Source organism: Alternaria burnsii, assembly GCF_013036055.1.
Source record: "Alternaria burnsii strain CBS107.38 chromosome Unknown 728, whole genome shotgun sequence".
Taxonomy (NCBI): Eukaryota; Fungi; Ascomycota; class Dothideomycetes; order Pleosporales; family Pleosporaceae; genus Alternaria; species Alternaria burnsii.
In genome coordinates this window covers 581,686-595,701 of record NW_024066122.1, presented here as the reverse complement: position 1 = coordinate 595,701, position 14,016 = coordinate 581,686, and the positions used below count along the sequence as shown (strand labels likewise).

The following is a 14,016-nucleotide window of genomic DNA, read 5'->3' as shown; positions in this document are numbered from 1 at the left end:
GGCCGCTTTGCTCGACCGTGCCTGAGGAACCAAACCCCCGCGGCAGCGGATGAGGTGCAGCCGATGCGGCAACGTTCAAAGAGGGTTCCCGCCCATGAACGAAAAGGGCACGACTAGGACCGTTCATGTGCTTTGCTTTTCCTTCCGCCAATTTTCGTCTTTCGCGGCAGAGGTCAGGCGACTATATGCAGCTCAAAAAAGACCAATTCGCTATTCCGCGACGTCCATGCCCTAGCAACAGGGGTGGGGCGCATGGGAGTTGTCCTTGTTTGTATGTCGACTGTCGCTTGAAATCAGGCTGGCACCCACGTCCTTCGATTGTGCTGTCGCTGCGGGCGGGACTTTCGCGGCACAGCATGACATCCCGATCGTATCTGAAATTACGGGCTTGGCCGCTACCCAATATGAATGGTCAATGTGACCAGGCTACCACGAGGGATTGTTTGATCATCGATGCCATACTGACTGCAGACGAATCGATACACCGGTCATGTCGCCCTGCTATAGTCGGTGAGCGCCGCAAGCAAGGTGAGTACGCAGCCCTATGACCAGGCGCTTTGACGCTTGGGCGCCCGCAACGCGCAACAGAATGTACCCGCGTTTAGTAGCCTATTATAGGAGTCCGGAGGAATACGCGACATCAGGAATCTAGTGACTAACACAGCACAACTCACCTAGTTGTTTCCAACGTTCCAATCAGAGTTGACACGATTGTTGTGACTCTGCGAATAACTGGTCCCGACTACCGAGAGCTCAGCCTGGCTAGCTACCATGGTAATGCTCCAAATAGCATCTGACGGATAGCGGTGTGATGCATCGCGTCTCGGAGGACTCTGAGAGCAGACAGCGATGCGTCATCTGATCGGTGGGGAAGGCTTCTAAGGAGACACGTTGCCGGCGGTCCTCCGGTTAGTGGGTCGTGGGGTCGTCACCGACGTGAAATGCCAGCAAACACCGTAAGCATCGGTAAGAAACAATCAAACAAATCCTTGGTCTAGAGAAGGATGACGAAGATAGCAGTTGATGCGGCTGCAGTTATTGTGGCTGACTGATGCAGATAAGCGCCCCACATTGTGTGCGTCGCTGCTGTCCAATGAGCGGGGAACTTCATGCAAGCGATGCGTTCAAAAAGGAAAAAGCACCTTCTTCTGAGCAATCGGACTAATTCCAGCCTGCTGCATTGTCGGGAATATTTGTAACGCTATCGAAAAGTATCGCATGCGCCTTGTAACCTCTTCTTTTGACGGGCGATCTACATGATGCCGTAGGATTAAGGTTTATCGGTGGTTGTACAGCGAACGGCGGTATGCAAGGCCGGATAGAAGACGCGGGACAGCGTTGGGAATGAGAGCACAACGACTTTGTTATTGGATGTGCTAGGTGGTAGGCGACCAGAATATTGGAGGATGCCTAGTTAGAAGGAATCATGATGTGCCTGCTTCCCACGCAGGGACAGTGCAAGAGACGTAGGAAAGATTGGTCGCATCCTTCGCGTGGGATAATTTGATTTGAACGTGGTGATGACCTTGGGCCCGGCCCGCAATGACAGGTATGATGTGATGACCTATTTGAAATTCCACTTTTGAGTCGTGAGATACCACAGCTCGTGGCTGAAGAATACTTTGCTAGTTAGTGGAAGATGAAAACATTGTCGCTTTTGTCACAGCCACTCGTGTGCTGTTCACCCTCTCGTGCGTAGCGCGCGAAGGATAGGTACCCAAACGCGACGGTCTTGGTCTTGGTAGTATCCAGGTCGAGCGAGTATCTGAACTCGGTGGCGGCATCCTCTCAACCGCGTGCTCCGCACGTCGTAAGGGAATCCCACCAAGGGTACTCCACTAGATTGCGGCTGCGGGCGCGTGGCGGCCCTTAGCGTCGGGAGTGAGAGGGTTGCGGGGTCGGTTTCGGGAGTCTTCCCCGGGATCTTGCACCGTTCGGCTAAGGGGACATGATCGTGATGACACGTCGCATGCGACTCATCGTTTATGCTTCGGTAATCTCGTACTGGACTCTGCGCTCTAGTATGCAATAATGAGGAGCAGACATTGTCAGCCATACCTTGGATGCTCAAGTGGGAACCAGATACCAACAGAATGGATGACCGATGCTGTGTAATACCTAAGCACTCTGGACGCAACGTGCTCCCGAACACTGTAAGACGTAATCCCCAGCGGAAGCGAAGACATGGTCCCGGAGTTGTGCTGAACTCAATCTAGCCTCTTTTTTCCAGAATCCTGCGGTTCGCGAGTTGGACACCTGCGCGCATAGCTATTGACGACGTCCGCTTGAATCTTCAGAGGACACATCTGGAGTTGCTTTCGGATGTACTAGCCTTACGAGAAAGTATTTACCATCTGCTGACCGATGCGGCGCTTGAAGCCCTGGAAAAAAGAAATGAGGTATACATAGCCGTCATAGCGGCTGGAGGGTATGAGTACACTGTGGCGGTACTAGCAATACTGGCGCTTGGCGCTGCCGTAGTCCCACTGACACCGGCTCTGCCTGTAGAAGAAGCAGTGTACTTTGTCGAGAAGTCAAGAGCCGTGCTGGTTCTAGCTAGCTCATTGGACTGGATCAAATGTCTTGATCTGGAAAAGCGAATCGGGATGACAAGCGATAAGCATTTTCGAGCTGTCGCCATCAAGCCCTCCATTTCGTCCCCTATAGTCGATGCTAGAGACATTATCATCTCTTCAGACCGTGCCTTGGATGAGAATGCGCCCGCTGTAGTCATCTTCACCAGTGGGACTACTGGAGCGCCCAAGGGGGCGGTAATGAGAAGGGCTTTCATCTTTGACTGCGCGCTAGAAGTAGCGGATCATTACCAGCTAGATCAAAACGACGTCGTCCTCCACGTCCTTCCAGTGCATCATGCGACCGGTGTGGGTATCAATTTCTTCCCCTCCCTCGTATCCGGTAGTCGTATCGAGTTCCGCAGTGGAGGCTTTGATGAAAAGCAAATGTGGGAAAGGTGGAAGCAAGGTGCTACGGATCCTCGAAAACGGCTTACTATCTTCTCCGGTGTACCCACAATATACATGAGAATGAGACGATATTATCAAAACAAAATACGCAAACTACCTGCAGATGAGATAGCGAAGTATGTTGCAGGCGCAAGACAGTTCCGGGCTTGCTTATGCGGAACGTCAGCACTACCTCAACCACTTAACAACTTTTGGAAGAGCATGATGCAAAAACCGATCCTGCAGCGGTACGGAGCGACTGAGTTTGGAGCCATCTTCAAGATGCGTCTTGGTGATAACGACGTTCCGGAAGGCTCTGTAGGCGAAATCGCCAGCGGTGTTGACGTAAGACTGTCTGGAGGGGACGAGGGGGAGGTGCTTGTGAAGAGTCCGGTATGCTTCCTCGTTAACAATCTCGGCAACATGCGCTAAGAATATTCAGCACATGTTTTCAAAGTACCTACGTGATCCCGAAGAAACTGCGAGGGCTCATGACCCAGATGGCTACTTCCGAAGCGGCGATATTGCACGACGAGACGGTAAATACTACTACATTATCGGGCGAGCCTCTCTAGATATTATCAAGTCGGGCGGATATAAGATATCTGCGCTGGATGTTGAGCGCGAGCTGCTAAGCCTGTCATACGTCGCAGAAGCCATGGTGGTCGGCGTGCCAGACGAGGAGTACGGGCAACGCGTCGCTGCATTGATCTCGCTACAGGAAGGGAACATGCCTACCGGCCCACTGAGAACGAATGGTGCAGCGAAACATGTCTTGACCATCGACGCTCTGCGTCGAGATCTACGCGAAAGGTTAGCTGGATATAAGCTGCCTACACTTCTGAGAATTGCGGATGGCGAGCTTCCGAAGACAGCCACAGGGAAAGTGCAGAAGAAGGTTCTTGGGCCCCATTACTTCCCTGCTGATCATCACGAGCTACCGAAAGTACAGAGATGGGTCGCGCGTTCGACCTTGGCGAAGCTGTGATGTGGTAGCGTGCTGCAATGCTTTCTAAAGATATCTCGATCGAGCTGAACGATCAACTCGCCATCGCGATCGCGTAGGTGCAGGACATTTGTTGTCATATCGCATCGAAAAAGAAAGAAAGGTATTGACTGAAATCAGAAGCTGGTTGACATATGCACTAGCGGGTCATCGAGCCGAGGTGGCTCGCACCTTTCTCCACGCGCAATGTTCGTTGTTGATTTTCTTTTCCAACTCACGTTGTGCGTCATTCCGACTCCACGTCTTCTTGAAGCTATCCCAACAAATCGAGAAGACTTTTAGTGGTATGCGCGGCCGAGAGGTGCGTGTCGAGTTGATTGAGGCACGACTGGCACAGTCATCATTGTGTCACAGATACCATTAGCCAACGCATCCTATCGTAAATGATTTACTTCCTGATGCTCTTGAGAGGCCTGCAACTATCGACCCTTCGCAACGATGTTCATCAGGCACGCAACGAGTCTCACCAGGTTACAAGGAGGGCTACTGGCACTCTTCACACACAGACGTTGTGAAAGTGACGCGTGATGCAGTACTGATATTAACGTCCTCGACGCCGAAACTACTATGCTGTTGATTGGAACACTCTGAAATGTCACTTGCTACACTGTGTCACACATAGCTGATTCCCGAGCTTATTCACAACTGGCGTGTCTTGAGCGATCTACTTAAATAGCGAGAAGCATTGCAAGTCGACTTATAACAGCACGCAACCACACCTCACTGAAGCTTTGTTAATGTTCATGGCGAAATCTCCTTCTGTTGAGCCTTTTTTGTTTTATCTTCTCGAAGAATTTAGATGGCATGTACGCGAGTATCACGGACACCAGCCAACGCAAAGGCTACCGTCCTTGACCAACCCCGTCCATCCAATATTCAAGCTTGAGCGCTGGGCAACGTATCCGGGTCAGCATTTTGTCGAGATATATCAAAGAATACTACCTGCGTTACAACTGGCCTCTCTTTTCCTATGTGAGGATGGTCCTCTTCTATGGTACAGTCGCCTGACGTTCAGCGAACGGCGGTTGAACTCTGCAGGTAAAGCCTACCTAGTTCCAACACCATACTACACCACTCCACAGGCGCTGGCGCTTGTCAAAACGAACCTCAAGAACCTTTCAAAGGTAATTACCTTAATGTTTGCTCCCCAAGATCTTCACAAGAAGCGAAATTGGGGGACCACGTATCACCGGCGGGAAAATATGCCATTCTTCCATGAGCTTCGTGCCCAAAACCTTCCATCTATTCCACCCAGTTCAGGTATAGCTAATCCAAGCATCGTTCTATCACGAAGGTTTGACACCTTCTTCCGTAAGACATTCGCGACGCCTCATCAGAATCTCGATGAGTACTACAGAGCTCTGCTCATGCTCGCTTCCGTAATTGGACATGAAGTAGCTCATAGCTACAACTTTTTCGTGCATGGAGCATATGAACCCCTGGAACCATTTTGGGATATTACCGAGAAAAGCGGAGAGTTAGGGTACTCTTGGCAGTGGAATGTTCTTGGGTGTGTACCGTTGCCGATGGGTAGTAAGACAAGCGATGACGATAAAGGAAGATTTTGCCCGCTGGCTACCGTCAGAATTGAGGAATATTATTCCAAAGCGAGTCAAGAGAGGATTGTTCATACCATAAAAGCATGCACGAATGCTGAGTTCACTCAACGAGATTCCAGCGGAAATCGTCGGACCTGGCCAGCGGTCGACGTCACTGAGTTTCGCGGTTCCACCTGGTGTCCCGATGACACTGCGATGGGTTTCGTGGCTTCTATCCTGAGCATCCGTCCGCGCTGGATCGCGGGATGGTTTCAGCAGACTCTATGGAAAAATATCAAGATCAATTGGACGCAGAAACAATACTACTTACCGCCTTCTCTTGGTGAGTGTTTCGTAATAATGTACGACAGAAGCGCTTCCGCTACCTACATCCAGCGACCGCTTCATCCGAAAAACGTAGTTGATGCGAAGATACTTCGCCACCGGCGGGTGCGTGAAGGTGGCCCAAATCCAGTTAAAAAATAGGTCTAGCTTCATCGAGAGCAATGTCTCAACGGCCCGCTATCTTCACAACTTGATATATTTGTGATACTGAACATTCGAGAATCTCTTACGTATTAAGCATATGGGTTCTGAGAATCGTAAATGGAGCGTCAGTTGTGGGTCATCGCAATACCGTGGTTGCATCGATGCAACCACGGTACTGCTTCACGATTGCACGCACACAGCCACTGTGTGTTGTTTCCACAGTCTCCAGTATTTGTGATATCACTGATTTTCATACCCATACTTTATCGATTTCGAACATTATAAGTGGCTGTTGTGCTGTGCTACCTGTGATAGGAGTGGATTGCGCACTGATGTGTGAACCTATTGTGGAGAGCGAGGACCAAGAGTTACACATCGTAAATTCATATATGTAAACCACGGCTGCGACGAGAAAGAGCCACTTCTTGTATCTTTATTGGTGCCTTCTGCACCCACTAGCGTAGTTCCTATATGTTTGAATCTTCCTAATCCAACACACTTCGATTCCAACATTCACTTCTTTATCCTATCCATTTGTACTTTCTTCAATACTCTTTTTCTTTTCCCTACTCATTTCGCTCCCAACTACTTAGTCGGCACTCGATCCAGTTACCCTTAGTTACCAACACCTTCTCGACACACCTAGACAATCATGTCGACCATCGTATCTATCGGCGGACTTCCCTATCCCACCGAACCGTGCGTTATGCTTGTCGAGATAAATGGTTTACTCAAGGATGATATCGACGACATCTACACACTGCCTGGAGGAAGCGATATCGCCCGGATAGTTTTCAAAAGACATGAGGTCGCAAAGAAGTTCGCCGACGATTCTGACGACTATCACTCGAAAGTTGGCAAGTTTGCAGGCCGGAAGCTTGGTATTTATCTACGTGACGAGCCCGAGGCCGAACTCCTCAACGGCTTTACGAATCGCTTATCCGATTTTCTCCACGCCTTCGACAACCAGATCCTGTCGCGAACCGTTGAGATTACGGGGTTTCCTAAAAGACACACTCTTAGCAATCTACACCAACTTCTGGAACCCATATGGGAAGATGACGATCGAATTGAGGGAGAAAACAATTTAATTCTTGCACAAGGTGGTAAACTCGACCCTAATGACTATCACTATATCGAGCCTCTTGGAATCATTCACGTCAAATCCCTGAGACCAGGAGTTGGACTCGTACAGCTCAAGGATTCCAGCTCGGCACGCCATATTGTGCATATGTTCGCTTGTACATACTGGAAGAATGCTACGTTGAACGCCCGTTGCGTCCCAGATGAAGAGATTGAAGACTTGCTCATCAAAAGGTCAAGCCAGGAAGATGGGGCACTCTTCGGGAAGGATGTGATGCTCTTCGTTACGGGTATAGAAGCCGGCACTTCACCGAAAGAGGTTCAAGAGATTTTCAAGGAGTTTTCCATCCGTGATGTCAATATGCCACCAGGCGACAAAACCTTCTGCTTCGTCTTCTTTAAGCAACCAGAGGCAAACGCAGTTCTTGCGCGATTTGGAAATGGCGTTCAGTGGAAGCGTCGCACTATTCGAGTGAGCATGTCGAATAAAGAGAAGAAAAAGAAGAACAAGAACAAGTCCGCCCTTAATGCGGTAAGCGCGACGCCTGCTGCACTTCCGCAAGACATGACAGATCTAAAGCTGAACAACCTCCCACATGGTGTTGCGGACTCGAGCATCCGCATCATCTTTGAAGGTTTTACGGTTTCAAAGATCATCGTCAAGCAGGGCTACGCCTTCGTTGGTATTACGGCAAGCGAGGTTGATCGCGCAATCGAGGAATTGAGCGGGAAGATGGTTGGTGGCCGGAAGATTTCTGTGAAGGTCTCCCAACGCAAGACGTAGTGAATGCTCACATCTCTGATAGGATGCAATATCGGATGTTTTGCAACCACAAGACGTTATATGATGTGGTTCGATATGTTGATGTAGATATTTGTTTTCATCGAATGCCAAATAGATGGTGCCATGAAACTGTTCCTTTCGCCTGCTCTCTTTCTAGACTCGTCTGCCCCACTTTCACGTGACGAACTTCAAGACATCATTCACCCACTTCAAGTTTCAGACAACCTTTACAACTCTTTACTAGACCTCAGTTTTTGTCACGAACAGTGCGCAAAAGAAGGAAAAATCATTCACTGTATCTGCGCACTTGTCTGTATGCTCAAGCATCTTACGCGGGGCTTTTTCGGCGCGTCCCGACCCATACATAGTGATACAATTCGACTCATAATGCCAAGAATCGTCGAACACAATAAGAGTGCAGGCCCGCCGACCATGGATGCGCTCAGTACCTGACCAAGAGATAGCGAGATGGACGGTCAATTAGACATTTTCGGACAACAACCATTCTTCACGATAAATACGCAGATATGCTTCGCCTTCACGACAAGCGACACCTCATCCCACGAAACGATCGTTGAGACGCTAAACAATGGGCTCGCAAGATTATCTGCGGCCTTCCCGTGGCTAGCATACGATGTCGTTAACGAGGGCTCAGGGAACGGTAACACAGGTGTATACAAGTTCGAGGCGTCAGCAGGCACGCACGCTGTCGTCGTGAAGGATCTCAGTCGCGATACCTCAACACCAACAATGGACAGTTTTGTGCGTGCTGGGTTTCCGATATCCATGCTGGATGAAGAGATGGTCGCACCTCGCAAGACCTTCACAGACCAGACCCACTCGAAATCAGCGCCGGCTTTCCTTATTCAAGCCACTTTCATCCCTGGGGGCCTCCTACTGACGTTTCTCGCACAGCATAATACCATGGATATGACCGGTCAAGCCCACATGATACGCCTCTTTTCCAAGGCTTGCTGCGGCGCCCAGTTCACAAGCGACGAGCTTTTCTATGGCAATATCGAGCGACACAATATCGTCCCCTTGCTAGAAGATTCATATATTCCTGGTCCAGAGCTCGATCGCCATATTGTAAAGTCCAGAACAGAAAGTCCGGCTTCAGATCAGATGTCATCACCACGGCCGAACTACGTGTGGGCTTACTTCGGCTTTTCTTCCAGGTCACTTGCAGCCCTCAAATCCATCGCGACGGAGTCTGTGACCGTCCCCGCGTATATATCTACCGATGATGCCCTGACTGCCTTAATCTGGCAATCTGTTCAACGAGCTCGTCTACCACGTCTTCAGCCCGCTGCTGAATCATCGATAGCTCGTGCCGTTGATGTACGATCAGCACTTGAAATCTCGCCTTTGTACCCGGGGCCGATACAAGACAGCGCATACACCACGATCCCGCTTGGAACATTGGTTTCAAGGCCCTTGGGTAGTATCGCTCTGTACCTCCGATCAGCACTACATCCTACATCAGTCGAGTTTCATGCTCGCGCCGTTGCGACTTTCCTCAGCCGTACAGCAAACAAAGCCATCTTCTCTTCCACGGCCGATTTTGACATGTCGAGAGACTTGATACTCAGTTCATGGTCAAAGGTACAGACTTCCGATTTGGACTTTGGCATTGGGCTCGGCAGACCCAAAGCCGTTCGGAGGCCGCGTTTCAAGGCATTAGAAGGGCTGGTTTTCCTCATGCCGAAGTCGGTGGAAGAGGATGTGGCGGCCGCGATATGCTTGAGGGAAGAAGATATGAACCGGCTGAAAACGGACGCTTACTTCGGTAGATACGCACAGTACATAGGATGACAATGATAGCTAGCTTATCTCTGAAGGACTGCGAAATATATTCAGTCTATCAAGTCACTTATCTAGAATCTACTTCAGTGATACTTCTTTGCTGGGATAGAATGCGCAACAACAAAGTCGCTGTGTTCTCATTCCCAACAGATATCCTCCGCCTGCCAACTTGGTAATCAGTCCTGCCTCTCCATGAATTCAGTCATTTCATCCTAATCGCAACCTCAGCATTCTTCGATCACGGCCTTCTCCTTTTGCAACCATGCCATGTATCTCTCTCGCATTCTGAACAACTTCCAAATGCACACTTGTAATACGAGCACCGAAGTCGCGATCTCCGAATTGTTGACATAGGTCGTGTAGGGTGCGCCCTCGTCGTATGGATAGAAGAACCGGAGCTGAAGCACAACGGCGGTGTTATCGAGGACATGGTAGAAGGCTAATCTAATCATGGCGTCACGCCAGAAGACAGGCTTGTGATCGTTGATTATACCGTAGAAGAAAACTCTGAGACTGAGCAAGTCAAGGAGATGGGATAAGTCGAGGAAGACGTTTGGTTGGTCGAGCCAAGAGGGCGCATCATCGCCAGTAAGGTTCGGAGGTGTCGTATTCTGGGAAGAGTCTACCGCAGAGTCAACACTCTCTGCTATAGACTGTTTAGGTGCTGTGTCAGATTGAGCCGTTGAAGTAGCCGCAGATCTGGAACGACGTCTAGATCGTGATCTCCAGCCTTGTCCAGATTCAGCAACTGCTTGGGACACAGACGTAGATATGTATAAAGGCGATATATCAGGAGAGTCGGAATAAGCGCCTAACCATAGCCCATCCCAAAGGCGGAGCTTCAGAAAGCTAGCCAGTATAAAGCCTTTGAGAGGTGACCTGGTGTCCCATGGGAGCCAAAACCACAACATCGATTCCCCGTGATGTGTAATTCCTGAGAAGGTGGATAAACTTCGGATGAAGAGCATGTTCGCAATGATGGAGTAAAGCAATCCTTCTTTCGCTTGTTGGGAAATCGGGAATGTCTGAAACATATGGTGACCACCGTGATGAGCACAATGAGCCATAAAATTTAGTGTGGTTTTTCGATTTCGAGTACGTCTGACGATATGTAGGCGGGTTCGCCTTGATGATAAAGATGCCAATAGCGTTGGTCCGAGGATATCCAGTCTACGACTGAGAGACCGTAGAAGTGTTGGAGTATGAATGTGAAGAAGAGACTGAATATGAGGCCTGGTGCCCATATGAATATTATGGTCCACAGCGACAAGGTGCTGTGCAGAGTCCCAAGGGCGTCAGAGGCGAAAAGGAGACTGAAAAGGAGGCATGGTAGCCAAAGGAGGCATGGTAGCCATACGAGGCTTAGCAGCCATAGCAACAGCATTCTGTGCGAAGTCGTTGTCTTGCGATTTACGAGGTTGGAAAGGCGTTGTGAACGAGGAGTACTAAATCAAGAAAATAGGTAGGTCCTATGAAATCGACGGCGTTGTGGGATGATATCTTCCCCTGGTTGCGTGTGTTAGCGTACCATAGTCAGCACTGTGGCTGAATTTATATTACCACTTCAACCGCCGGCCGGAATGTGCCATAGTCCCTAATCCATGCTTCACACCTCCATCGGTAGTATGTTGATCAAAACAAAGCTCTTCGGCAGTGGTACGCTTGTGATACAGATCTTTCCATTGTCGATTTACGGAGCCAGTCAGATGACGACTGAAGTGTATCCTAAAGCCGTGGATAGTACGACGGAGGTAAATGTCGCGACCGGACGCTTGGAGTGATGAACAGTAAGCGCTCAGTTCTTTGCATGTGCGGTATATCTCATTGATGAGTACGTTTGCGTACGGGTAGGTATTTGCTGCAGAAATCGTGAGTGGCTCGTCGCCTCTGCGTCATCGCAATATTTTGGGACGATGTGGACAATGCGGATGGCAACAATGAGGTTGGATCAGTTTTGTATTTGAATAAGAACGTGATGTAGCAGTCAGTTGTTATGTTTTGAAGCTGCGGAGATTAAAGCTTCCTCTCCCTTCCGGATCGTCTTGGTCGGTAAGTCCCACGGCAAGGTGCGGTTCCATCGCCAGGGTTAGTATTTTCAAGAGGGTTGCGCCTACAAGGAGAGGTGACAGAAGCAGCTAGCAGCGCACCCCGCTCGCGAAATGACGTGATAATATAGTTGTCAGGTGGTCTGCTGCGCACTACTAGATAACCCCAATCGCATCAACTCTCGGTTATAAACTTGTGTATCAACGTGGGTGGAGGATTCTGTTGAGATCTTGGTTGACGAATCAGGCGCCAGATTTCGCTGCGCGGTTGAACGCCACTTCGCCTATGCGATATCCGGTCAGTTCACCGGCTGCCTCGATGAACTGACTTGTATAGTCGGCCACCCTCTGGAGCATTAGTCTCGTGTTTCGATTGGAAATACATGCGCAAAACCAATGGGGACAACTTCGAAATGTCAGACGCCCCGTTATACTCACAGCTTCCGCACCAACGAGCCATCCGCTTATTGCGCATCAAATCAGGACCCGGCGAAGAAGTCATTCGGATCACCCTCGAAACTTTCGACCTCAATTCGAATACACAATTCAAAGCGCTCTCATATGTCTGGGGAGATGCAACATCGCCATGCGAGATTATATGCAATGGGCACAAAAGGCCGATCACACGCAACCTTTGGGGTGTCTTTTTGCAACTACGAAAACAGAGGTTTGATTGCCGACTGTGGGTAGACGCTATCTGCATCAACCAGAAGGACGAAGAAGAGAAGAGTTTCCAGGTGGCTATGATGAGAGATATCTACAAGAGCGCCGCGAAGGTCATATTCTGGCTTGGAGAGCAAGAAAGCTACGATGAAGCTGCAATCAATCTGATGAGAAGTTTTTCCAAAAGGTATCCGCCTCGGCTGGATCTGGAATCACACAGAGGGAAGACTCTGGAGGAGCTGGGCCTTTCTTCCATTGACCGCGGCTGGACTGGATGGGCCTCCTTGTTTTGTCGCCCATGGTTTGGACGCGTTTGGATTGTACAAGAGTTCCTCAACGCAAGGAATTCCGTATTTATGTCCGGTGCACTGGAGATTCCCACTGAATTGCTAGTGCATTGCGGGCTCGCTACTGGAGTGTGTGCTGCAATCGGAGGAGCTGTTTCATGGCACAACAAAGATGCTCGTCAAGCCCAAAGAGCTATCTTGAGACTTCAAGCTCTGGGGATCTACCGTGAGATAGGAGATGAATATCGCGTTCGAATCTTCGATCTATGGTGCAGGAGCCAGCAACTTGAAGCCACAGATCCTCAAGACCGAGTTTTTGCACTCTTGTCAACACAAAAAGCAGTGAAGATGGACATGATCGATTACCGTAAGGGTGAAGCTACAGTCTATACAGAGATTGCAGCGCAGGCTCTCAACATACCAGTTCCCAGGATCACACGGGATGGAAAGATAGTTCAGGCATCGGAGTACCAACTTCAGAGGTCTGACTTGCACCGAGTCAGCAGGTTCTTGGCTTGTAAGTTTCGCTCTCCACAATCATCAAACTTACCAAGCTGGGTGCCGGACTGGAAGCCTATTGGATTCAATTTCGTTCCCTTGACGCGCTATTTTACTGGCACTGCATCTTTTGAACTCCCTTACGACCACGCTGTTATCGAAAATAAAGTGAGTTCTGACCTTGGTCTCCTGCACGAAAGATCTGACTCTCCAGGCATTGTACATATCAGGAATTATCTTGGACGAACCTCACGTCATTATTGATTCGAGGCCATATTTGGATCTGAGTCGACCACCAGTGTTCGAAACTGATGCAGATGCCCCGAGCTTGACCAGACATATGTTGAATTGGATGTATATGTGCTATATGGTAGCTGTATTGACTCTTCCACGTTCAGTCGAGAACGTCCGCTTTGGAAGATTTTGCCGTGCAATGGTATTTGGTGTGCGGCTTGAGGAAGAGTCTACATTGACTACGAAATATATGATGGGGTTCCAGGCACTCTTCAGTAAGTTGGAAAGACTAGTAGGACAAGCACACTATTACCCCAGCCTTCTGCGAAGTCACGGTAGACAAGACGGTCGTAATAGGTTATACGAAAGCAAGTTTGCAGAGCTATCCGCCGGCCGGAAATTCTGTGTCACAAAAAAAAGGTACCTCGCCTGGGTACCCTTGGATACAAGGCCAACTGATCGCATTTGTATTCTTGCGGGGTGCTGTGTTCCTTTTGTGGTAAGAGCTATTGGAAAACGTTATGAGTTGATAGGAGACTGTTATAGGGAAGACATGAGACAGGATACAGATTTTGTAGGCCCTCAGAAGCCAAGACTATTCGAATTCTTATGATAGGCAA

General features: G+C 49.4%; 7 protein-coding genes across 7 annotated transcripts; 6 read left to right on the top strand and 1 right to left on the bottom strand.

Annotated features, from left to right (window-relative positions):
• Positions 1-404: 404 nt before the first annotated feature.
• On the top strand, positions 405-797 carry GT037_009567 (uncharacterized protein; the record flags this gene model as incomplete). Its single annotated transcript, XM_038934614.1, has 2 exons — positions 405-528; positions 679-797. The coding sequence occupies 2 exons, from the start codon at positions 405-407 to the stop codon at positions 795-797; spliced, it is 243 nt and encodes an 80-aa protein (XP_038782889.1).
• Positions 798-2,063: 1,266 nt separating this feature from the next.
• GT037_009566 (fatty-acyl-synthase) lies at positions 2,064-3,951 on the top strand (the record flags this gene model as incomplete). Its single annotated transcript, XM_038934613.1, has 3 exons — positions 2,064-2,153; positions 2,217-3,356; positions 3,406-3,951. The coding sequence occupies 3 exons, from the start codon at positions 2,064-2,066 to the stop codon at positions 3,949-3,951; spliced, it is 1,776 nt and encodes a 591-aa protein (XP_038782888.1).
• A 761-nt stretch (positions 3,952-4,712) lies between these two features.
• GT037_009565 (uncharacterized protein) lies at positions 4,713-5,993 on the top strand (the record flags this gene model as incomplete). Its single annotated transcript, XM_038934612.1, has 1 exon — positions 4,713-5,993. One exon carries the CDS (start codon positions 4,713-4,715, stop codon positions 5,991-5,993), a length of 1,281 nt encoding a protein of 426 aa, XP_038782887.1.
• Positions 5,994-6,648: 655 nt separating this feature from the next.
• On the top strand, positions 6,649-7,863 carry GT037_009564 (uncharacterized protein; the record flags this gene model as incomplete). The annotated part of the gene is made up of 1 exon (XM_038934611.1): positions 6,649-7,863. The coding sequence occupies one exon, from the start codon at positions 6,649-6,651 to the stop codon at positions 7,861-7,863; it is 1,215 nt and encodes a 404-aa protein (XP_038782886.1).
• Positions 7,864-8,331: 468 nt separating this feature from the next.
• Positions 8,332-9,678, top strand: GT037_009563 (uncharacterized protein; the record flags this gene model as incomplete). Its single annotated transcript, XM_038934610.1, has 1 exon — positions 8,332-9,678. One exon carries the CDS (start codon positions 8,332-8,334, stop codon positions 9,676-9,678), a length of 1,347 nt encoding a protein of 448 aa, XP_038782885.1.
• Positions 9,679-9,893: 215 nt separating this feature from the next.
• GT037_009562 (uncharacterized protein) lies at positions 9,894-10,637 on the bottom strand (the record flags this gene model as incomplete). The annotated part of the gene is made up of 1 exon (XM_038934609.1): positions 9,894-10,637. One exon carries the CDS (start codon positions 10,635-10,637, stop codon positions 9,894-9,896), a length of 744 nt encoding a protein of 247 aa, XP_038782884.1.
• Positions 10,638-12,127: 1,490 nt separating this feature from the next.
• GT037_009561 (uncharacterized protein) lies at positions 12,128-13,675 on the top strand (the record flags this gene model as incomplete). The annotated part of the gene is made up of 3 exons (XM_038934608.1): positions 12,128-13,330; positions 13,377-13,598; positions 13,673-13,675. 3 exons carry the CDS (start codon positions 12,128-12,130, stop codon positions 13,673-13,675), a joined length of 1,428 nt encoding a protein of 475 aa, XP_038782883.1.
• Between the last annotated feature and the right edge of the window lie 341 nt (positions 13,676-14,016).